The 25,744-nt window shown below is 48.3% G+C and overlaps 1 protein-coding gene across 2 annotated transcripts in view; it reads left to right on the top strand.

Moving 5' to 3' along the window:
* Nucleotides 1–25,744, top strand: part of IKBKB (inhibitor of nuclear factor kappa B kinase subunit beta) — a 419,227-nt gene that overhangs the window by 367,293 nt on the left and 26,190 nt on the right. For both annotated transcript variants that reach the window (XM_069214097.1, XM_069214096.1), the window contains exon 21: nt 20,396–20,486. In XM_069214097.1, coding sequence (XP_069070198.1) covers nt 20,396–20,486 — 91 coding nt within the window. The remainder of the gene's footprint in view (nt 1–20,395; nt 20,487–25,744) is intronic.

Consider the following 25,744-nt stretch of genomic DNA (forward strand, 5'->3'; position numbering starts at 1 on the left):
TTTAAGTCATATATCCATTATCTTATTGCTAGTTGTGCTGGCCTCTACTCTAACATCCTAAACCAAGCTTTCATGCCATTCTGTTCTGGCGATTACGTCACATGGCTACAGAGTCTGTGTGGAGCCAAAAAGGTTCCATCTTAAAACTTCCAAAACATAACACCCTAGGCAGCCGGGAAGACTAAAAGGAAATACTAATGATAGCCTGTGCACTGTGCAAATGCTTACAACCTAACAAGGTGTGGCTGTTGAATTACAAAGTCATTACTGCTCTCTACTTTTCTAATTGATACTTCTTCTCACAAATCCCTCACATTTTGAATATTCCCCATGTATCAAACTAGTTTTGAAAATCTCTTCAGCAGTGCCTCTGCATGCCTGTAAGTGGCACTGTGCGTCTCCGCACCTACACCATTCCATCCAGTAATGACATTTGGAACCTATAGAAGCACCACTCCGGTTTGCTAATGTCCGTTCCTTTCTCTCTCTCCCACCAGATGTAGATTTGTAGCTACCTCTCAACTCTGAGTCACCTTACCTCTAGCTTTCAGTCAAACGTTTTACAGTGTATAAGGGCCATCTCCCCCTAAAACAACAGGTTTTAAGCATAATATGGATGGCTGCAAACCCTGTGACAGATCCCCATCAGGTGTGGCTATGGTGTCTGGGGTCAAGCCACAACTACAAGGCTTACAGTGACTGCACATCACAGAATCTGAAGGCTATCTGGGACCGAGAAGCAAAACTCTATATTGCCAACATAAAAATACTCCATGCTGAGGCTGCTCTAAATTGCTGTCCAAGGTCCGGTCCCAGTCTTGTTTGCGCTCCAGGAGTCACTGAAATTGTTTGAAAGACTGTCTTTGCCACAATCTAAATCGTCTGGTATGTCTAAGAAGAAACATAAGCCATGTAAGTGGGACTAGACCCGCTATGGCACTGCCCGGCGGAAATGGCTCCGCCCCACTTGCAGGAATATGGGTTGAGAACGTGCAAAGATGCCCTAAGGTTGATGTTGAGAGATTGCTCCTCTTTCCTAACTTGTGCGGTCAGCAAGTTCCTTGCGTCCGCTTGGCATATACGTACACATTTTTTAAAAGATCACAGTGATTTGTTATTAATTGAAACTTGATTCTAATTTATTTAATCCAACAGTTTTACTCATTGATTTTTTTATAAAATTATTGATGAGGATGTCAAGGCAGCCAATAAAAAGGAATTCTGTTGTTTCCCCCTCATATATAGGATGGGAGACACATGTGAAGATTTATATCTATTTTTTCTCCTTTGTACATTCGCAGATCTCTCATTTTATCTTTATCTTATCCTCATTATTTACTTTTTAATCTTGTTATTATATATTTATTGTGTATAGATCATGGTTTTACTGTTGTAAGTTATTGCTTTGATGGTTTAATTAGACCGAATAAAGCTTATGTGACTTGTGTGACTTGAACATAAGCCATGTAAGTGGGACTCGACCCGCTCTCACCCCTCGCTTCTGTAGGAGCAGGTGTGGGTGTGGCTTTGTGGATCTAGATCACTCTTTTGGAGTCAGCCGACTTTGGAGCTGATCCTGTATCTGACTCTGGCATAATCTGAGTTTTAGGGTCCATCTCCCCCGCACCAGGTCGAAGAGTTCTGTTCAGCCATACTCTGACTCTTTGGCTCCTTATGGACTCATTCTGGCATGCCTTAAGGCCCCAAGGAGCCGAGAGGCTTTAACCTGGAGTACCACCAGCGGATTCACCCTCTGCACCAGCTTGGAGCCTCTGAGTCTGGTCAGCATCCTATGGCATCAGTCTGGACCCTGCTGATGTCCGCACTTGTGCTAGAGACTTCAACACCAATCCTGACTCAATTGACACTGGACAAAGAGTTTCCATTTGTCCTGTTCATCTCCAAGACTGCACCAGTCCAACCTCATCTGATGGCACACTCAGCGGCAGTTGAGATGCTGATTCCTCCACCACCTCCAGAAGGATGAGAACATATTTTACACTTTTTTTGGTACAGACTCAGACTATGACTATGATGTGGGTGAAGAGTTTCTTCAGCCCTTTTATGATTCCAATTGGTATGATGACTGTAGGAAAGTACCATCTTGCCTGGAATGGTACCCCCATATTTCACTGTATATATGTTGTTTTAGTATTATGTGTCACTGGGACCCTGCCAGCCAGGGCCCCAGTGCTCATAAGTGTGCCCTGTATGTGTTACCTGTGTGATGACTAACTGTCTCACTGAGGCTCTGCTAACCAGAACCTCAGTGGTTATGCTCTCTCATTTCTTTCCGAATTGTCACTAACAGGCTAGTGACCAATTTCACCAATTTACATTGGCATACTGGAACACCCTTATAATTCCCTAGTATATGGTACTGAGGTACCCAGGTTATTGGGGTTCCAGGAGATCCCTAAGGGCTGCAGCATTTCTTTTGCCACCCATAGGGAGCTCTGACAATTCTTACACAGGCCTGCCACTGCAGCCTGAGTGAAATAACGTCCACGTTATTTCACAGCCATTTACCACTGCACTTAAGTAACTTATAAGTCACCTATATGTCTAACCTTTACCTGGTAAAGGTTGGGTGCTAAGTTACTTAGTGTGTGGGCACCCTGGCACTAGCCAAGGTGCCCCCACATTGTTCAGGGCAAATTCCCCGGACTTTGTGAGTGCGGAACACCATTACACGTGTGCACTATACATATGTCACGACATATGTATAGCGTCACTATGGTAACTCCGAACATGGCCATGTAACATGTCTAAGATCATGGAATTGTCACCCCAATGCCATTCTGGCATTGGGGAGACAATTCCATGATCCCCGAGTCTCTAGCACAGACCCGGGTACTGCCAAACTACCTTTCCCGGGGTTTCACTGCAGCTGCTGCTAACCCCTCAGACAGGTTTCTGCCCTCCTGGGGTCCAGCCAGGCTTGGCCCAGGAAGGCAGAACAAAGGACTTCCTCAGAGAGAGGGTGTTACACCCTCTCCCTTTGAAAAAAGGGGTCAGGGCTGGGGAGGAGTAGCCTCCCCCAGCCTCTGGAAATGCTTTGTTGGGCACAGATGGTGCCCATCTCTGCATAAGCCAGTCTACACCGGTTCAGGGATCCCCCAGCCCTGCTCTGGCGCGAAACTGGACAAAGGAAAGGGGAGTGACCACTCCCCTGACCTGCACCTCCTCTGGGAGGTGCCCAGAGCTCCTCCAGTGTGCTCCAGACCTCTGCCATCTTGGAAACAGAGGTGCTGCTGGCACACTGGACTGCTCTGAGTGGCCAGGGCCAGCAGGTGACGTCAGAGACTCCTTCTGATAGGTTCTTACCTGTGTTGCTAGCCTATCCTCCTTCCTAAGTAGCCAAACCTCCTTTTCTGGCTATTTAGGGTCTCTGCTTTGGGGAATTTTTTAGATAACGAATGCATGAGCTCATCAGAGTTCCTCTGCATCTCTCTCTTCACCTTCTGCCAAGGAATCGACTGCTGACTGCTCTGGACGCCTGCAAAACTGCAACAAAGTAGCAAAGACGACTACTGCAACCTTGTAACACTGATCCGGACGCCTTCTCGACTGTTTTCCTGGTGGTGCATGCTGTGGGGGTAGTCTGCCTCCTCTCTGCACTAGAAGCTCCGAAGAAATCTCCAGTGGGTCGACGGAATCTTCCCCCCTGCAAACGCAGGCACCAAAAGACTGCATCACCAGTCCTCTGGGTCACCTCTCAGCACGACGAGCGTGGTCCCTGGAACTCAGCAACTCTGTCCAAGTGACTCCCACAGTCCAGTGACTCTTCAGTCCAAGTTTGGTGGAGGTAGGTCCTTGCCTCCCCACACTAGACTGCATTGCTGGGTACCGCATTATTTGTAGCTGCTCCGGCTCCTGTGCACTCTTCCAGGATTTCCTTTGTGTACAGCCAAGTCTGGGTCCCCGACACTCTAACCTGCAGTGCACGACCTCCTGAGTTGTCCTCCGGCGTCGTGGGACCTTCTTTTGTGACTTCGGGTGAGCTCCGGTTCACTCTTCTTCGTAGTACCTGTTCCGGCACTTCTGCGGGTGCTGCTTGCTTCTGAGTGGGCTCCTTGTCCTGCTGGGCGCCCCCTCTGTCTCCTCACGCAATTGGCGACATCCTGGTCCCTCCTGGGCCACAGCAGCATCCAAAAACCCTAACCGCGATCCTTGCAGCTAGCAAGGCTTGTTTGCGGTCTTTCTGCACGATAACACCTCTGCAAGCTTCTTCACGACGTGGGACATCCATCCTCCAAAGGGGAAGTTCCTAGTCCTCTTTGTTCTTGCAGAATCCACAGCTTCTACCATCCGGTGGCAGCTTCTTTGCACCCACAGCTGGCATTTCCTGGGCATCTGCCCACTCCCGACTTGATCGTGACTTTTGGACTTGGTCCCCTTGTTCCACAGGTACTCTCGTCTGGAAATCCATCGTTGTTGCATTGCTGGTGTTGGTCTTCCTTGCAGAATTCCCCTATCACGACTTCTGTGCTCTCTGGGGAACTTAGGTGCACTTTGCACCCACTTTTCAGGGTCTTGGGGTGGGCTATTTTACTAACCCTCACTGTTTTCTTACAGTCCCAGCGACCCTCTACAAGGTCACATAGGTTTGGGGTCCATTCGTGATTCGCATTCCACTTTTGGAGTATATGGTTTGTGTTGCCCCTATACCTATGTGCTCTCATTGCAATCTATTGTGACTGTACATTGCTTGCATTGCTTTCTATTGCTATTACTGCATAATTTTGGTATTGTGTACATATATCTTGTGTATATTTGCTATCCTCATACTGAGGGTACTCACTGAGATACTTTTGGCATATTGTCATAAAAATAAAGTACCTTTATTTTTTGTATATCTGTGTATTGTGTTTTCTTAGGATATTGTGCATATGACACCAGTGGTATAGTAGGAGCTTTACACATCTCCTAGTTCAGCCTAAGCTGCTCTGCTAAGCTACCCTTTTCTATCAGCCTAAGCTGATAGACACCTCTTATACGCTAATAAGGGATAACTGGACCTGGTGCAGAGTGCAAGTACCCCTTGGTACCACTACAAACCAGGCCAGCCTCCTACAATGACTTGCAGAAGGCTGGTGATCGTGATACCTCCCCTGAAATGGGCCTCCTTTCACCCCCGGTCCAGCTACAAAAGAGTCCACTTCCTCCACCATGGTAATGAATAGGGCAGCTGAAGTCCTTGATCTCCAGCTCCCCACTTTGGAGGTCAGGACTAATGTACTGACTGAAGTTCTCCAAACGGGCAGTTGTCTTTGTAGCCATTCGTTCCCACTAAATGAGGCCTTGACAGACACCTTATTGAGGGCATGCGCCAAACCTTGCTTTAGACACCTATTAACCGTCCGATTGCAAGATGCCATCGCCTTGCCCTGGGCGATTGATTTCCTACCTCAGTTCCACTCACCTGAATGTTTGGTGGTGCAGATGTCCGCAAGTAAGAGCAATCCCAACACATGCCTAATTACTCCCTTGCACAGAGTCAAAATGTGTTGAAACTTTTAAGAAACAAATGTTCTTGACTACAAACATGGCACTCGCATCAATGAATGCCAGCTGCCTGCTGGAACGCTATTGCCATGGCCTTTGGGATTCAATGGCTCAAGTCCTCCCAGGTCAACCTATAGCTCTCTAACCTGTGCTTGCCCAAGCCATTTAGGATAGTCTGGATGCTGCCAAGTTACTGATTTGTTCTGACTTGGAGACAACAGATTTATTTGAGTGTGCCATTGACACAAGTGTTGCTATTCGCTGCTATGCCTGTCTGTGGTCCACCATTTTTTCAGATGATGTCCAGTCATCCTGCATGGACATGTCGTTCGATGTGACTCGTCTGTTTTGAGGACAAGGAGAGCAGAGCTACGGCACACCCCATGGGCTTATCTGTCCCATTTCACCAGCCGCATCAGCCCTACCATTCCTTTTGCAGCACCATCCAATCCCACCTCAGCATTACACCCAGAAGGTCCGTTCTCATTGTTTCTTTCCACACCCTGCACCCTTCCACCTTCTCTCTGACTGATGAAGGACATTCTTTCTGTTTTGTCATGGGACATGCAGGCCCTTTTGGCCAAAGGGGCTATCAGAAGGGTGCCTGTGCCAGAAGTAGCACGTGGTTGCTATTCCTGCCACTTCCCAGCGGCCCACAAAGAATAGAGGCCCTTCATCCTGTTTTAGACCTGCGCCCTTTCAATGCCTTCCTCTGGAAGGAAACTTTCAAAATGCTTACATTAGCCCAGGTCATGTCTGCCCTCAACTTGTTATATGTTCCTACTAAGATAATAGGACTGCATATTTAGGATGACAGAACTTCAGTGTAGGGGACTGAGTCCTTCCACACCATCAGTGACCTAGTTCCTGTCTAGCTTAAAATGCCTCAACCAAACCCCTACACTTACTGGGGTGGAAAGTGATTATGGCTACCCAAACATGACAATCTGACTTCCAAGGAAGTCAGGAAAACGGATCTCACCCTTTCATTGTAGTACTCATGCATGCCCAGGCTAAACACCAGAGAGAGACAACGTAAGTTTTCAATACATTTATTGCAACAGTCGTAATCTTGCATGGAAAAAATGAGCTGCGATAATTAGGCAGATCAAACAAGGCAAAGTTACCAGCTTTATGAATATGGTAAAGTTAACTGATAATTCAACCGTGGTAAGTGAGTTGTAGAGGATCTCACGTGATGTTAAGACTATACAGACAGCATAGTGGGGGGACCCTTCTGCCTTTGCCCGATCTAAGGGAGTAACCTTAGCCCCATACCTAGAAACTGCGTCCGGAGTCAGCCGGTAGTGTGGAAGGCAATCCTTTCAGGAAGCTGAAAGATTAGCACCAGCAGAGCTGCATGCCGAACACAGCATTTGTTCCAGGTGGTCGTGGCTGGTGTGCCCCCTTCCCCTTCTGGGTCAGTGCACCATTTATATAATAAAACCATACTGTATTAGAAGCACAGCTCTGATGCAATGCTATGTAGATGTTAGAAGCTGTCTCCTGAATGGGCAACGCAAGTACTAGGATATTATGTACTATGTTCACAGTCTTGAACAGAACTTACTGATTATATGTCAAGAAAAGGCTAGCTAAGACAAGCAACTCGTACAATATAGTACTAGAATACTATCATGCAAGCATAAATGTGTAAAATGTCATAGCTAAAAGCAATGCAGCTAAAGCGTGTAAAGTGTACAAAATAAAATCAAGCTAAAAACGAGAACCAATGTGGGTCCAAGAGGGCCTTACTACAGACCCGGCAGACTGGATTGTAGTATTGGACATACAGGATACCTAATTCCACCAGCCGTCCTGCTGGCCCACTTGTGTTACTTGCGACTTGTAGTTGGACAGTAGCATTGTCATTTTGCTGTGCTCCCACTTGGTCTCATCAGTGCACCTCGGTTGTCCGCGAGAATGATGGCAGTTGTGGCAGCACATCTTCGGAGGTCAGGGGTGCCAGTCTTTTGATTGATGAAGGTAAGTTGTCAACCACCTCAAGACTATGGCGACCCTCCTATTGTCTTTGGAGTTCACTATCAGTGTACCAAAGTCTCACCCGACTATTTTTGAGATGTTTCCCTTGTTCTCACCCATTCTGGACACCTTTGGTTTACTGTCTTTCCCCTAGAAAAAAAGGGCCCTGACATTCAGGCTATGTTCCAGGTTTTTCAGACTCTGTCCTGGATTTCAGTGAGGTCAACTCTGAGGGTATTGGGACTGATTGCATCCTTCTGGTCGAGTATGCCTTGGGGCATATGTGATCTCAGAAGTGGGATCTGAAGTCTCAGTGGGTCTGACACCAAGGGGTCTTCCCTAACCAAGTTCAGGTGTTGGAGAAAACTGCAGTGGTGGTTCCTGGCCACCGACTGGGTCAATGGGTGGACCCTTCTCCCCTCCCCACTCGGAGCTGACAGTAGTGACTGATACGTCACTTCTGAGTTGTGGCAGACACCTTGGAGAGGTGGAAATCAGAGCACTCTGGTCTCAGTGGAGTCCTGACTCTATATCTAACTCCTCAGTCATCCTATTGGCTTTGAAAGCCTTTTTTCCATCCATCAAGGGGAGTCTGGTGCTGGTGCTCATGGGCAACACCATCGACATGTGGTACTGCAGCAAACAGGGTTAGGTGGGGTCATGGACCCTGTCCCTGAAGATCATGCACATCTGGAAATGGGTGAGCCTCCAAGGAGCTTTCCTGGTGGTGAACCACCTGGCAGGATTGTTGAATTTCAGGGCAGACGTCTCAGCCGTTGGTGCCTTGCAGATCACGAGTGGCAGTTGCAGCCTGAGGTTGGATAGGATCTCTTCCATGAATAGGGGAGAACCTTGCCTCGATCTGTTCACCAAGCCGAGAACATGCAGTATCTGATAGAGACAACCAGCCGCAGATTCCTCATCTTCGAATTCTTCCCCAGGTGTCAGACTGTATCTGGAAATTTTTCCTCAGCAGTACCTCTGCGTGTCAGTAGAGGGCATTTAGCAACTCTGCAGCGACATCGGGCCCAGACATGTCAGCGGAGTCCACATATACCCTCCTCCTACGCGCTAACTTCAGTTTCTTCTTTTCCGCGCAGCAACATGGATCCGGGTGTCTCGAGTAACTCAGGCCCATGTGGCTTTTCTACCCAACATCGGGTATTTTGTGTCATTTCTTAAACAGATAATGTGTATATCCCTTCTAAGTTTAAGCCCTGTGGATCTTTTTCCCGGCAGATGTCGGCCACGGATCCTCGTTCTGTTTGTTTATGGTGTCTGGGGTCTCATTATGACGCCAACGATTGCAACGCCTGCCATAGTTTGAAGCCGAAGTCTTTGAAGGAGCATCACATGAAGCTCCTTGCGGCGCGGGCAGACAAGTCCTCTTCGCGCCAGCATTGCAGTCCGTCTTAGTCTTCCCCGGAGTGCTCCAGGAGTCGGTCTCGGATGGTTCTGTCGACCTCAGTGCACCTTCGGCGTCTCCAGGTAGGTCTACCCAGGGGACTGCACAATCTTCGGCTTCTCCTGCAGTGGAGTCTGTACCCGTGTCGACCCCATCCCTTCTGATGGATCCCGGCGCCAGGGCAACTATGGACCAAATGCAATGTTATTATACATCCCTGCATTTTATTTTTGGTCCTCCCCCCCTCAGGAGCTCCTTTGGGCCCTGTGGAGGTGGTGAGTGTTTTGGCAGGGTCTTCGCCAGCGAGTTCCACCTCAGTGCCTGCTCACACTCTCAAATCAGTCGGATCGGCGCATGGCCTAGTACAACCTCAGTTGGCTTCATCTAATCCTCTTGTCTCGACGCCCCTCACAGCGCTGTTGGACCAGCTGACACTGCTTGACACACTATCCTGATCTCTCCGGAGTTGGACGATGCCACTTCCAAGGCAGCTTCCTCCACTCAACATCGGTTGGCGTCACCACCGACTCCAAGAGCGGCGCCGGGGAACTTACTTGAGTCATCTGTGCTTCCGCTTTCTGAACTTCTTGCACATCCTGTTGAGCCCCTTGTGGGGCCCATTCCTGGTTCATCCTCATATTGAGTATTCAATTTGAGAACTGCCAGTGGTCTAAACGCCTCTCTAGCGTCTAGCCTGCTCTCATCCCCTGGCTTGGTGACAGAAGCCAGCACTGCATTCGCAGATATTTTGATGCTGGTGTCTGCTGTTTGGGCTTGCATCTTCCTATGGTGCCATTGTCTATTGATCAGTTGTTATCTTTTATTCTGGATCAATCTGACACCGAACCAGCTCTGCCTTTTTGCGAGGTTCTCTACGACATCCTTGTAGGTGCTGGGCTCAGCCTGTCTCTGGTCCTTCATTCAATCAATCAGAGAATTTATAAAGCGCACTATGTACCCGTCAGGGTTTCGAGGCGCTGGGGGGGGGTGGGGTGCTGCTAGCGTTCGAAGAGCCAAGTCTTGAGGAGTCTCCTGAAGGTGAGGAGGTCCTGGGTCTGGCGTAGTGAGGTGGGGAGAGAGTTCCAGGTCTTGGCGGCGAGGAAGGAGAAGGATCTGCGGCCAGAGGTCTTGCGCTGGATTCGGGGGACGATGGCGAGGTTGGCAGAGCGGAGTTGACGTGTGGGGGCGTAGAAGTTGAGTCTGGTGTTGAGGTAGGTGGGTCCAGTGTTGTGTAGCGCCTTGTGAGCGTGGGTGAGGAGTTTGAAGGTGATCCTTTTTTCCAAGGGGAGCCAGTGGAGGTCCACCAGGTGGGGGGAGATGTGACATCGGCGGGGTATGTCGAGGATCAGGCGGGCGGATGCGTTCTGGATGCGCTGGAGTCGTTTGATGTCTTTCGTTGGGATGCCTGTGTAGAGTGCGTTGCCGTAGTCAAATCTGCTACTGACGAGGGCTTGAGTAACCGTCTTTCTGGTTCCTGTTGGAATCCACTTGAAGATCCTGCGGAGCATGCAGAGGGTGTTGAAACAGGAGGAGGAGAAGGCGTTGACCTGTTTGGACATGGTGAGAGCGGAGTCCAGGATGAAGCCGAGGTTTCTTGCGTGGCTGGCAGGGGTGGGTGGGGGGCCGAGGGCTGTGGGCCACCAGGAGTCGTTCCAGGCCGAGGGGGTGCGTCCGAGGATGAGGACTTCCGTCTTGTCGGAGTTGAGCTTCAGGCGGCTGTTGTTCATCCACTCGGCGATGGATTTCAGTCCCTCGTGGAGGTTGGTTTTGGCGGTGAGCGGGTCTTTGGTCAGGGAGAGGACGAGCTGGGTGTCGTCGGCATAGGAGATGATGCTGAGGTTGTGTTGACGGGCCAATTGTGCGAGGGGGGCCATGTAGACGTTGAACAGCGTCGGGCTAAGAGAGGAGCCTTGGGGGACGCCGCAGATGAGGTTGGTGGCTTTGGAGCGGAAAGGGGAGAGTCGGACTCTCTGGGTTCTGTCGGAGAGGAAGGATGAGATCCAGTTGAGGGCTTTGTCTTGGATGCCGGCTTCTTGGAGACTGGTTAGTAGGGTGCGGTGGCATACTGTGTCGAAAGCGGCTGATAGGTCGAGGAGGATGAGGGCTGAGGTTTCGCCGTTGTCCATTTGTTGTCTGATGTCATCTGTGGCGGCGAGGAGTGCGGTCTCAGTGCTGTGGTTTCGTCTGAATCCAGATTGAGAGGGGTCTAGGATGGAGTTGTCTTCTAGGAAGTGGGCGAGCTGTGCGTTGACGATCTTCTCGATGACTTTCGCTGGAAAAGGGAGGAGAGAGATCGGTCTGAAGTTTTTGAGATCGTTGGGGTCAGCCTTGGGTTTCTTGAGGAGGGGTTGGATTTCTGCGTGCTTCCAGCTGTCCGGGAAGGTGGCGGTGTTGAAGGAGAGGTTGATGATCTTGCGGAGTTTGGGGGCGATGATGGCGTCGGCTTTGTTGAATACGTGATGTGGGCACGGGTCCGTAGGAGAGCCTGAGTGGATGGAATTCATGGTTGTGAGGGTTCCGGCGTCGTCTACTTGGGTCCAGGTGGTGAGGCGGTAGGCGTGGGAGGAGTCGTCGGGGGTGGGGTCTGGCAGAGGTGTGGTGTTGAAGCTGTCATGGATGGCTGTGATTTTCTGGTGGAAGAAGGTGGAGAGGTCATCTCAGAGTTTTTGGGAGGGAGGGACGTCGTTGATGTTGGCGTTAGGGTTGGAGAGTTCCTTCACGATGCCGAAGAGTTCTTTACAGTCGTGGGCGTTGTTGAGGCGTTCTGTGAAGTGGGCGCGCTTGGCGAGTCGGATCCATTGGTGGTGATCACGGTTGGCGTCCTTGAGGGTAGCAAGGTTGTCGGGTGTGCGCTCGAGGATCCATTTCTTCTTGAGTTTCTGGCAGGTGCGTTTGGAGGTGGTCAGTTCGTCTGAACCAGGCTGTTTTTTTCTTTTCTTGGTTGGCGGTGGGTTTCTTGAGTGGAGCTAAGGTGTTGGCGCAGTCGAGGATCCATTGATGGAGGTTGATGGCGGCGGCGCTCGGGTCGGTGGGGTCGGGTGGTGGGTTTTTGACGAGGGTGCTGGTTAGTTGGTCTTCGGTGACTTTTCCCCAGCGGCAGTGAGGCGGTAGAGGGATGCGGTGGTGTTCGGTGTTTTTCTTGAAGGTAAAATGGACGCAGTGATGGTCGGTCCAGTGGAGTTCGGAGGTGTGGCTGAAAGAGATGTGGTTGCTTGAGGTGAAGAGGGGGTCAAGTGTGTGTCCGGCGATGTGGGTGGGAGTGTTGACCAGTTGACGGAGTCCGAGGTTGAGGAGGTTGGTGGTCAGTGATGCGGAGTTGGCGTTGTTGTTGTTTTCCAGGTGGAAGTTTAGGTCTCACAGGAGGATGTAGTCGGGAGAGGCGAGGGCGTGGGTGCTTGCGAGGTCGGAGACGGTGTCGCTGAAGGGGGCTCTTGGTCCTGGAGGGCGGTATATGAGGGTTCCTCTGAGGGTAGTGTTGGGGTCCGTGTGAATCTGGAAGTGGAGGTGTTCGGCTGTCTTGAGAGTGTCGTCTGTGTGGGTGTGGATCTTGAGGGAAGATTTGTGGGCGATGGCTATCCCTCCTCCGATTCCGTTGGTTCGATCTCTTCTGGTGATCTTGTATCCGTCCGGTATGGCGATGGCGATGTCAGGGGCCGAAGAGTCGTTCCACCAGGTTTCGGTCAGGAAGGCCACGTCTGGGGAGGTGGTGTCGAGCAAGTCCCAGAGCTCGATGGCGTGTTTTCGTGCGGAGCGTCTGTTGAGGAGGATGCAGTGCAGGTGGTTTGTGTTGGTTGTTGCTGGCTTCGTTGTTCTGTTGCAGGAGAAGTTGCAGGTGCGGCAGGAGAAAGGTCCTTTGGTGTGCTTCGGGGTGGCCAGGAAGCACTCTGTGGAGGGGCCAGGGTTGAGGGCTAGGAGATCGCTGGCTGAGTATCGGAAGCAGGAGATGCGGGGGGCTTGAGGACCAGGGGGGGTGGTGCTGGGCGCGGACGGGCGCAGACGGGCTTGCCTCTGGCGCGCCCGCTGCGCGGACGCGCAGCGCCAGCCATTAAGAAGGGAGGGGGGAGGGGGGAGCAGCTGGGAGGCGGGAGGGTGCGGCGAATGGTGGCGCAAGAGGGGCGGGGCCGCAGGGAGGCAGCGGCAGGGAGCGGAGAGCGAGGGGGAGCACACAAGGGGTGAAAACACCAAAACAAGGCACAGAAAAAAGTCGGGCACAATTTTCAAAAACAGTCACAATATGAAAATGGTCACAGAAATACACTAATGGCACAGAATACAATCGGGGACACAGCAATCAGAGGGGCACAACGGGGGCAGAAGCACAGGAGGCGAGGCGCTTGGAAAATAGTGAAATGCACTAAAGGGTGGCGAAAAGTGGCACAATCAGAAGGGGCACGGCGGGGGCAGAAGCGCAAGAGGCAAGGCGCTGAAAATAGAGGAACACTTACAGGACGGCGGAAAAAACGGCACACGGGTCAAGTGAAGCCTCGAACACGCTAGCAGCAGCGTGGGCGGGGGTCAGAGGCAGGAGACAGCAGGTTGGTGCTGCGGACGTGGGGGGCGAGCTCAAGACCTAAAACAGGTCAGAGGTCGCTCACTCGCGACGCGCAGCGCCAGCCATTAAGAAGGGAGGGGAGAGGGAGGAGCAGCTGGGAGGCGGGAGGGAGCGGCGAAAGGGGGCGCGAGAGGGGCGGGCCGCAGGGAGGCAGCGGCAGGGAGCGGAGAGCGAGGGGGAGCGCACAAGGGGTGAAAACACCAAAACAAGGCACAGAAAAAAGTCGGGCACAATTTTCAAAAACAGTCACAATATGAAAATGGTCACAGAAATACACTAATGGCACAGAATACAATCGGGGACACAGCAATCAGAGGGGCACAACGGGGGCGGAAGCGCAGGAGGCGAGGCGCTTTGAAAATAGTGAAACGCACTAAAGGGCGGCGAAAAGTGGCACAATCAGAAGGGGCACGGCGGGGGCAGAAGCGAAAGAGGCAAGGCGCTGAAAATAGAGGAACACTTACAGGACGGCGGAAAAAACGGCACACGGGTCAAGTGAAGCCTCGAACACGCTAGCAGCAGCGTGGGCGGGGGTCAGAGGCAGGAGACAGCAGGTTGGTGCTGCGGACGTGGGGGGCGAGCTCAAGACCTAAAACAGGTCAGAGGTCGCTCACTCGCGACGCGCAGCGCCAGCCATTAAGAAGGGAGGAGCAGCTGGGAGGCGGGAGGGAGCGATGAATGGGGGTACGAGGGGGGGGGGGCCGCAGGGAGCGGAGAGCGAGGGGGAGCGCACAAGGGGCGAAAACACCAAAACAAGGCACAGAAAAAAGTCGGGCACAATTTTCAAAAACAGTCACAATATGAAAATGGTCACAGAAATACACTAATGGCACAGAATACAATCGGGGACACAGCAATCAGAGGGGCACAACGGGGGCAGAAGCGCAGGAGGCGAGGCGCTTGGAAAATAGTAAAACGCACTGAAGGGCGGCGAAAAGTGGCACAATCAGAAGAGGCACGGCGGGGGCAGAAGCGCAAGAAGCAAGGCGCTGAAAATAGAGGAACACCTACAGGACGGCGGAAAAAACGGCACACGGATCAAGTGAAGCCTCGAACACGCTAGCAGCAGCGTGGGCGGGGGTCAGAGGCAGGAGACAGCAGGTTGGTGCTGCGGACGTGTGGGGCGAGCTCAAGACCTAAAACAGGTCAGAGGTCGCTCTGTTCACACAGGCGTCGTCCTGCACAAACAGACCCCTTGTGTCTTTGCCACCACCCTCCTCTTCAAGGGTTACTTACTCAAACTGCTTTGGGCGTTCCTGCTTTGGAGAAGATTCCACCTACACAGAGATTATAGGCAGCTGGATGCTGCTGGCAGGTGTATTTTCGCCTCCTCTAGTGCCACTCTTCGTTCCACCAACTCTTCGTTGGCCCGCTTTTCCCAAGCACTTTGGGGCTCTGTGGAACATTTACTACCATCGCTTTCTGATGATGTTTGACCTGCTCTGATGTCTTTGCTCCGAGATGGTCAACAAGCTGCTCGACTTGCAGTTCAGTCCAGGATGGATTCTACAGATTCCATTAGACGGATCATGGCTGCTTCTGTTGCCATACATCGCAGGGCTTGGTTGGCAGTTTCCAACTTCTCGTCTCTTTTGCAAGATGCCCACCTTGATATGCAATTTGATGGCCAGTTTCTTTTTTGGGCGCATGCAGATTCTGCCTTGCGTCGTTTCCGTGATTCCCATGGTGGGGAGTAGTGTCCTTCCTCTCCTGGCACGTCATCGGCTGTTGCAACTGTATGTGGACTGTTACATTCCTCTCCGGTGTGAGCCTCCTCACCCCTTCTCTATTGTTATGGAGTTTGTTGCGTCTGTTGGGTCACTTCAAACTCGTATTCTTGGTTGTGCTCTTGTTATCCACGTTGGACCGTTTTGCGGTTTCTTTGGTGTGCATATCGCTATTGCTATACTGCTGCTCCCATCAGTGGAGCAGTGGTTCCGGAGCATATCTTGTGTCTCGGATGGAGCAGCCTCCACTGTACTGAGGGTTACTTCCACAGCTATTACAGCATGGTCCACCATAATTGTCATGGTGGGTATCTGCTATTCCTTCTGTTTCCATTCGGCGAGACTTCGCCATGCTTGGTAGTATCTCTACATTTTAGATGGGCAGGGTGCCTTCTTCTCGTTTGGCCTGCTTCCTGGCAGAACGTCTGACTTCGTTTGGTCTTTTTCCACCACGGTTTGTGGTTTTCTTTCAGTTGTCCATTGCTTCCAACATGTCTCTCCTTTGATTTACTCTTGCCATTTTGCCATTCATCTCTGTTGCTATGAGAATGGGTTATTCTTCGCTTTTGAGCTTTTGGTGGTGGATGCTGTTTTACACATCTTTCTTGTTTTATTCCCCATGTGGACGTATATATACTCCTTCGGGAGCCAATTCTTGCCTACTTTTGGTATGGTCTTTCACCTCTGGTGTCCCTTCCGAGTAAGGTTTCTTTTCCCATTTTTTGAATGGGTTCTCCATTTCCTGCTTTTCCTCTGCTACGGGCTCTTATTTGTGCTTGTTGCGGGTTCTCCTCCCTGTCTTTTAGGATCAAGGGGCTATAGCTCAGTGGCAATGTTTTCTGCCTGTGGTGGTACAGGCTCACTAGGACAAGGGTTTACATCCCAACAACTGGATCCTCCACATGTTGTTCACAGGTTCTCGCTTTCTTTTCCACAGGATGTTGTGGCTTCTTTATCGTACTCCCTTTTCTGCAGGCAGTGCGGTTTCTCTTTTTGGCCTTTACGGAGGTGTCCTTTATTCTTGTATTTGCTTAATGGTGCCACTTTACTGTTTCTCTTCCATCCCCCCACCTCTTTAATAGGTGGGGTATGGTGCTAATTCAATACTGGCTTCTGCAGGATTTTACAAATTGCTTGGTGCCCTTTTTGTCCCTCAACCTCCTTGGTAATGGTGATGGCCTGGGAGTTGTACTATCTTTTGTTTCCTGTTGTAGGTATTCCTTCCGTTATTTTGCTGCCGGCATGTAGTTTGGGCCCCTTTCTGGAAATGCCTCTAGGGTCCCTTCCCTAGTGTTTCTTATCCACTTGGTCATTGGTAATTAACATTGATTCTGTTGGATACTTCCCGGACCCTCTATTCTTCTACCGCTGGGATGGTTCTGTATTTTTTTTTTCGGCTGCTGTTATTGACACCTTGTATATTTGCTATCTTTCTTCCTTGGCATAAGCCATGATTGCCTTTCAAAATATTTTTACGTCTTTTCGGACCTCCTCACTCTTTCAGACTTTTCTCTTCACAGGTATCAGATTCCATGTTCTTTCTACTCTCATATTCCTTACGAGGTGCCAAGTTTGGTTTCTTTGCAACTTCAAGGAGCTCTGGCTTGGTGGCTAGGTCCACTGTCTTTGGTGCAGTAGGCTACCTCTTTGCAGGGGTTCAAATGTGCCAATGCTTACGTATTAGCAGGCTCCTTCCTTTATTATCTGTGCTTTCTGTTGCACAGTTCTTTGGCTGCCTTGGTATGCGGTTGATAATTCTGCCTCCAGTTCCCCTGTCAGCTTTTTTTCTGGCATAAAGTTTTGCTCTAAGCTCTCACAGAAACGTCTGCTCCTGTTCTCCTTCAATGCTCTCCTTCTCCCCTCTATCATCCCACGCCTAGTATATATCTATACACTTTACACCCATTTTGTTGTTCTTTTGAGCCTGGAGCTGTTTCTCCGCCTCTTCTGAGCCTCCTATCCAGTCTATCTGTACTCTTTCAGTTTCTTTGAGATTGTTGTAAGTCACGGTTCTGCTGGTCTTTCTCTTTGCATCTTTTACTAGTTTTATATCGCGTGTGTCTGACTTTTCTGGTGCCCCTTTACAGGGTTCCATTTAATCATCTTGCTGGTTTTTTCACAGTTTTTCCTCCCCTATGGGGTGTTGCTGCCTAGTCACCGGTGGAGGCTTTTCCTTACCAGTTATGACTTAGCTTTTCCCCGGTGGATTTGCAGTTCCTTTTTTCGTATGAGTCACTTATATTTTTCTCTCGCACACTCTGTCTCGCGCCTGGTTATTCCTCTGTGTTAGGTTGTTTTTTGCGAGACTGGTGTGGTCTGTTCGGATCCCTCCACCAGGGGTTGGGATTGCTTGGGTATCTAATTCTAAGATGGACTCTACGGCTAGTTGTCTCTATGAAAAGGACAAGTTACTTACTTTCAGGTCCCCCTTATCTGGTAGAGACGCAGTCTAGCCACAGATTACTTATCGACCCACCCATCCTTCCCGCTTGTGAACTGTGTCCTCTTCAGTCTAGCTGAGGGTGGTTTTGGGTGTTTTGTGGTTCTGCTATGTCTCAAGACTTATCTTTTCTTTTCTGGTTGGCATACACACTATTGCGCTGTTTGCCAGTTTCTCTGTGGCGCCGCGTTGTTCGGTGCTTCAAGTCACGAAGAAACTGGCATCAGCACGTCGGAGGAGGGAATAGGTAGACTCCGCCGACGTCATGTCCAGGGACAGCATCGCTGCGGAGTCGCTCTACACCCTCTACTGACGCGCAAAGGTACTGCTGAGGGAAAATGCCTGGGGAAGAATTCTAAGATAAGGAATCTGCAGCTAGTCTGTGTCTCTACCAGATAAGGCGTTACCGAAGGTAAGTAACTTGTCCGTCAGCACTTCTGCTCATTGGACTTTCCAAGGGATCTCTTATTTGGAAAATCTTTCTGCCTTGAGTGAAGCTTTGGATTCCTTTACGCCCTCTCGATTATACCACTCATGCCCTGAGTTCTCAAGAAGATCAGACCCAGTCATCCTGGTGGCCCCAGATTGGACCCAGGAGTGTGGTATTCAACACACCAGGGCTTTATCTTCTGTCCTCTGATCAGGCTGCCACTCGGAGGATCTGCTGTTGAAACAGGGAAGGGTTCTGCATTGATTGAGCAGCAAATCCACTGTAATGCAATTTTTGATAGGATTACAACACTTGTTTACTCCCCATAACTTTGTCATGCTTTGGTGGAACCCTACCTTTAACCTCACATTTCTAATGTGCACCCCATTTGAGCTGCTTCTCAGCCTTTCCTTGGGGCTCCTCACCCTCAAAACAGTGTCCCTGATCACCTTAACATCAGCACGGCGTGTGATAGAGCTTTAAGTTCTTTGTGTCTACCCACCATACACCACCTTGTTCCCAGACAAACAGGGTCTGTGGACTTGGGCATCTTTGCTGTTAATAGTTGTAACACTGTTAGGGGGTCAGTCAAGCCATTGCCGTGCCATTGTTCTATGCTCAGCCTCGCATCTCTAAAGAGGAGGAGAGACTCCCATCGCTTGGACCCCAGGAGAACACTGAGCTTCTACATAGATTGTACGAAGGAATACCAAATAGATAACTCTTTGTGGTGCTCGCTGGAGCAAAAAAGGAATGGCTGTGCAGAAGAGAACCATCCCCCACTGAATCATTCTCTAAATTGAGATCTGCTATGAATTTACTCAAAAACAGCCACTGGAAGGACTGCGTGCTCTTTTTACCTGGGCCAAAGCTGCTGCCGCTGCATTACCATGTGTAGTCCCTGTTCCAGACACTCGCCAGGCTGCTATGTGGGAGTCCCTCCATACGTTCACAAAGCTCCATTGTCTTGACAGTATTGTTCGACAAGAAAGGCGTTTTGCCAAATCAGTCCTGCATGACTTTCTGGTTTGAGTCCGTTTACAGACCCATATCCTGATAATAACTGCTTTGGTATATATTAAAAAAGTGAAGAATCTGCGGCTATCAGTCTCTCTCAGGATAACAAGTTACTTACCTTCAGTAACGCTCTTAGGTAGCAGACCCTACCTAGCTGCAAATTCCTCACAGATTCTCCCATCCCCCCAGTTCTGTGATTGGACTTTATCCATTAAGAGGATCTCCAGTCTAGGAATCTGCACACTGTTTGACCAGTTTGATTTTGGGGCTCTGTGTCTGGGAGTGCAAACAATCTTCAACGCAACTGACAGCATGTGGGAGTGGCACCTATTTTGGCTCTTCTCGTCCTTAACAGAACGATGTTGGTGCAGAACCACACGGCTCCACCTACTGGTGTGCAGCGGTATTGGTGAACAGTCTCAGTTTCCAGTCTGAAGCCTGGAGAATATTCAAAAGATGAGGATGCTAGTTAAAGTCTCTACCAGAAAGAGCGTTACCAAAGGTAATTAACTTTTTCAACAATCCCACACAGCCTTTACAAATTCCATTTACCAAAACACTGCTCTCTGGCTGGGGCTTAACTAAATTCAAGATGAATATTAGTTCAGAAGCACTGAGGTGCAGACGGTGGCCCTGAATATTGCCAGCTACTTGACTGTCTCTATTGCAGGTTGGTGGGCTTAGCTGTTGGCAGGAGGTAACCAACAGAATTTGACACGTGTTGGCTGCCAACTGGTATTGGATCCCAAGGTCGCACTATTGGGGATTATGGACACATGGGAGAGACCTGCACAATACGTGCACTTATAGCTATGGCATACCTGGTGGCCAAGAGACATAGCTAGGCACTGGAGGGATGTACAGGTACCACAACTGAATGAATGGGTTAGGGGCATGAATCACTGCACAGCAATGAAAAATCTGGTATACAAGGCATGCAGGGTTCCACATAAATATGAGCGAATATAGACGCCCTTGAACTGTGGCAAGCTCTTTCCCTGATTGTACCTAGAGAGCCAGAAGAGGGACTTAGGCCCCAGTCATTCTCCAATAAGAGCAGTATCCATTTTGAGGGCCTTGTGCTCAAGCAGGGTCTCTGGAACCACGTTCGTGATATCGCTTTTGTTTCTTGTTGTTACGTAAAGAACAATGAAATGTGTTATTAAAAAAAAAAAAAAAAAGTTGGTGGGCTTGAGGTGATGCTGTATTATTTGTTTGTATTGAATTTCGAGTTAATCTGGGATGGATCACTGAATTTTGAACATTGGCGCTACAGATTACTGTGTAACTTTGGTAAAAATTATTAATAAGTCTGTTAATATGTCTCACTCAGTGATGATCTCTTAACCGAGTCCCAGAGTCTCTGTAACCAGTTGGAGAGTGTAATGATCACCACCTTGCGGGAACAAGACCATAGCTTTATGGTAAGGATCTTGGCAGGCCATTCCTGCATTACCGCCAGACATGGCAGATGGTGCTCTGTATCAATTTCTGTTGTGCTCTGCTATATAGAAAGTGCACTGTTTGTTGTTGAAATTGTCTCAACTCTTTCTCTTATTTGTCCTTGCATCTCTTCCTAATCCTTTGACACAATTTTCAAAAAGTACGCTTTAACAACTATGCTTAGTGATCTTGCCCTAGAGGGGTAGTTTAGCTAGCTGTTCAAGGTAGCACTGTAAAGTGCTCATTTGATTGAGTGGAGAATTTGCAGAGTAGATTGAAATCCTGAACCTACTGAGAGATATTTGACATTCCTGGAAACAGTTTGTGTATATTGTTGAATTTGACACATTTCCAGTTCTGCCACATGTAGCATTGTGGTTAAAGCCAAATTGGATGATGATCCAGAGAAATATTGGAATATAAAACACTAATGTGTGTGGATATATTGATGAAAGTGTTGTATGTTCTAACCAGGTATCAGTGCCTGGTTGTCAAATGCCCTGTGTCTGTCTTTTGTCTACTACACTTGCCATGAAACATAGTAGTGTTCAGGTGCAGAAGTAAATAAAGTACCTTGAATTTAGACTACATAGCTGCTTTTCATGCCATTTTAGCTTATTCCCAATCAACCATGAGGAGCCAATGTCTGAATGGCGACAACTGAATGGGTTTTCACTCTTCCAAAATTTGTAAGGTAAGTATTTCCCCCTTGCTCATTTACATGCAACCTAGCATAAAAGAAACATTTTCAGACAACTTATTCCTCTAGTATGCCTGCAGAATAATCTCTACTTGTTATTGTCCTCCACCTCAGTACTTTGGTATCGTTCATATTAGACCCTAATAAGCACATTCTGTTTCTCCGGAATTCGAATTTGCATTGATTTACTTGCTTTAAACATATTCATGGAGTCCTAGGTATATACATGCAACAGCCCTAAAAGTATTAAGGAGTCTGAAAGATTATTTCATCTTAAACAGCAAAAAATCAACCATGCTGGTCCATCCTCATTCCAGTGAATACTGAAGCACATCTATACATTCCCAAGAGGATAAATAATTTTAGCTAAAATGCACACTGTTAAACTGTAGAACCACAAACTCAAGCTGCACTGCTCTTACTTACATATGTCTACTACCCCACCTGGGGTACAGCTCATCAACTAGAACTCTCCAGCTGTCTATGTGCTGGGCTTTTCTTTCAGTCTAACTTACGGTGTAACCCATCTCCTTGCAGTCAGCCTCGAGGCCTCGGTGCCTGGTGTTTCTTGGCCTTCCACGTTTAATGTTCCCTTTAGGGTTCCAGGTCAGGTCTTGCCTGGAGTGATAGATGCGGGCTTGCAGAGAGTGTGACCTATCCAGCCTCTTCATGATTTTTTCATGTGCAGCTCACCCTAGATAATTGCTACAGATATCTCATGCTTACTGAGACATTGCTGAATCACACTTCTACCACTAATCTGTTCCATCCCCAGTAATGATAATGGTTACCAACGTGGTGGGATAGCCATCATTTTAAACATGAATTCAGTATGCACAGCTATTCATATCATTTAAAGTTTTTTAAATCTAGATGTCAAACTCTCCTTCCCCCATACTTAAGACTTATCTCTGTATGTTTTTTGGGCACCTTAATGTAAAAATGGAATAACAAATCCGATCATCCTTCCTTTGAACTCATTTCATTCCTTCTAGCAAACAACCTCTTGCAACATTGCATAAAGCAATACACTTAAGGTTTAATATGATTTATATCAACAGTTTCAAACCAACTGATGACTGAAAGAGAAAAGGTAGACATCTCCTTTCCCACAACTCTGCCTTTGTAAAGTTGTTATAGTTGTGAAATGACAATCATTTTAGTAAAGGACTTTGTGCTCCCCTTCCCTTCTGCATTCAAATTGAATAATTTGGTAAGATCTGTAATGCCCTCAGATCTTGGGCAAGTCACTTTTCTGTAGTATGTTGTGAAGTTTTCAGTTGTGGGTTCCATATACTAAAGAATTCTGCATCAGTGCCATGCATGAGTTATTTTCTCTATTTTTAAAACCATAATTTGCTATATCAGTAATACATATTTGGTGCTGTGGGTGTTCCAGTTTAGTTGAAAGGGCCATCTGGCTGATAGCAATACCAAGTTGGTCAATTAATGAGGTCTTTTTGTCTCCCTAAACTATTTCTGGCAACCAACCCAATAAGATAATGTCTGTGGTTTTGGCTCCTTATGTGTATTAATTTTGTCATCTAGCATTTGTTTTAGTGCTGCCATATGTGGGTAATGTCCCACAGGATGTGAGATTTTTGCTTTTCTGTCCACTCCCCTCTAGCAGTGAATTGTTCTCATTCTCCAATGCATGGGGCATTGTGGATTCCATTGCCAATGCAGCAGTATTTTCCTGCTGATTATCACGCCTTAGCATGAGTGATGCCCTGGTGTATATTGACCAGAATAACTGTCCATTGTTTCTTTGTAAAAGATTGGCAAAGTTCATTCTTCTACTTGTGTTAAAACCCACCTTTAACGGAGTGAAGTTTATAGATCCTAGAACTTAGGTGAGTATCAGCTGCTACATTATATAGTAACTTCTCAAACTGGGATAGAGGATAAGTCACATCTACGGTGACTAATGGGGTTGTAACTCCGTCCCTAACCTTTGTATATCTAAGTGTTCATCGTTTTCTTATCTCTTCTCAGGTGTTTAAAGGATGTGACAGACTCTTTGTCAAATAGGTTGTTTTTGTTCGAAGTAAGTATTGGCGTATATGCACATGATTTGCATACTCCTACCATCTAGTGTTGGATCTGCGCATTACAATTAATGTTTTTTATTTAGAAGATTTTTGAGTCACTAAGTATAGAGTGACCCCTCCCTTAGTCCACAGTGTGCATGGGTCTCTGCTCCTCAGATTTATTTATTTTCCCATCAGATTTGGATGTGAGAAGCAGCAGCTCTGATAATGTCCTGCTTGGGTTTGTCGATTTCCAGACCTAATCTTCAGTCAGTTGCATCAGGTCATTCCTGTCATCTCCGTCAACCTTGGAGAATGAAGGCAAATGGAGCAGACTCCCTTTCAATTCTGCCCACATTGCGACTCTAAATATTGCTGGTCCAATCTACATGAGGTTTGTAACCTCTGCTTCTCTGTGGGCCACCAAGAATCATAGTACAGTTTTTGTCAAGCCTTTAGGTACGAAAGGACACTCAAATGGTGGAGAAAGGCACTGGGACTTTCTGAAGATGCAGACTTAGATAATGTCAGACAACTTCAGATATTTTCAAGGAAAAAGATCCCTTTGATCCACAGAAGAGCTGCCTAGACCCTCAGAGCCTCAGGTCTCAGAGAACACCAAGCCCCGAAACACTGTTGACAAAGGCCTCTGTTGAAGAACTCGACCTTTCAGAGTGGAGACGGATAGCACCACCGAACCGATGAAGAGAACACTATGGTCGGTGAGTACAGATACAGGGCATAGGGAAAAATGCACTGAAAAAAACCTTATTGCGGAGAGTAGCACTGCTCCAAAGGGAGTTGGGCATCCAGCTCCTCATAGGCCCACTGCTGCCCTTGGGTCCCGGATGGAGCTTAGACAGTGGTTCAGAGACAAAAAAAACTGCTGCAAGCACTCACAGCGTTGACGCACCCAAAGGGACACAAACCACAGGCTTCAATGTCAAAGCAGTCTTGCTAGGAGCCGACATTGAAGTTGAAAGTACTTTAAATGCCCGCTTTGGTAACCTCTGTGGCACCCATTTTAGAAAGGTTGGCATGGGAGCGGAATACTCACTAAAAAATAATTCTTTATTCATCCAGACACAAGCAGAATTATGATGAAGCCTCCACAACAACCAGTAGCCTCTATGCTTCCTCCCATCCCAAAGAAAAGGAAGCTTACTTTCAAGGAAGAACTAGAGTATGAATGTCAACATCCAAGGCACAAAAGTGCAAGGAGCAAATTACACTACCTTGGCTTGCACCTGTGCCTACCATGCGAAAGCAAGTAGCACCAACTACGCCTTTGCCACCTTGTTCACCACAGACACACACCACTGCCTCTCACACCATTGAGGCCAATCTTACCACTGCCTCCTTTGCCTCCACCACAATCTCCAGAAGGATCTAGCTTCTATGTTGGTAGTTTTTGAGACACTTCATCAGTGCTAAGCTCTGCCTCACTCGCATACATTCCCTGCATTCACAAATGCAAAATTGGAGGTCACTCATTCTCCCACATTGCAACCAAGACATGGAACGACCTCCCTCAACACATCAGAGCCTCCTTCTAATTTCTTGAGTTCTGCAAGAAGCTGAAGACCTGGTTTGTCATGTGAGCATCTTGGGGGCCACAAATCTGCATACAAATCAATATAACACAACTCCTCCTCGGATACAGGCAGTCCATGTGAGTGTTGGATGACCAATACATACAACTCTTAGAGACAGGGGGATTATCCTTGGGAGCACCACAGTGTTGATCCCCCAGCAGTTCAAGACCTTGAGCCTTATTCAGCGAAACCTTCTCCCACAACGATGCAACTGCATATCAGAGAGCGACTCATCGCCATAGTGTCACAGTGCATGTTGTGAAAGAGGAAGACTGTTTCCTCGTGGAGGCCCTCTCAAGAACAGAACCTAAGCAAGTAGAGCCAGCTGCACCTTTGCCACCGCCTTCACCGCAAACACACAACAACCGCCTCTTCTATAACAGAGGCCAATCTTACCACTGACTCATTTGCCTCCACCACAGTCTTCCAAAAGAATGCATCCACTGTACATGTGTAACACCACATAGAGGTTGCATAAATTCAAGGCAGGAATTGAAAATGGATTGTAAAATGCATTCAGACCTCTTACGTGAAGGAAAACTGGGTGATCCCTGTACTTCCAGTAGCACTTTCTATACATAAGAAGGAAACTACAATGTCCTTTTAAGTTAGCATCCCCATTGCTGACATATGTAAGGCAGCAACTTAGTGAACAACTCTCATCTTAACTAAATATTACTGTGTGGATGTACTATCCTGACAACAGGCTGTGGTTAGCCAAACAGTTCTGAGAACACTTTTTCAGACATCTGCCTCAGCTGACCACTGCTAGGAGGATACTACTTTATAGTCTATGCAAATCATGTATATCTCCACCACACATGCTACGAATAGCTTATGTTAATTACCCTGTAAGCATCTATTCGAAGTAGGTGATGCTGTAAATTCACATGCACATTCCCACCTCTTCATAA

This window comes from Pleurodeles waltl, chromosome 11, assembly GCF_031143425.1.
Source record: "Pleurodeles waltl isolate 20211129_DDA chromosome 11, aPleWal1.hap1.20221129, whole genome shotgun sequence".
In the NCBI taxonomy this organism is placed as follows: Eukaryota; Metazoa; Chordata; class Amphibia; order Caudata; family Salamandridae; genus Pleurodeles; species Pleurodeles waltl.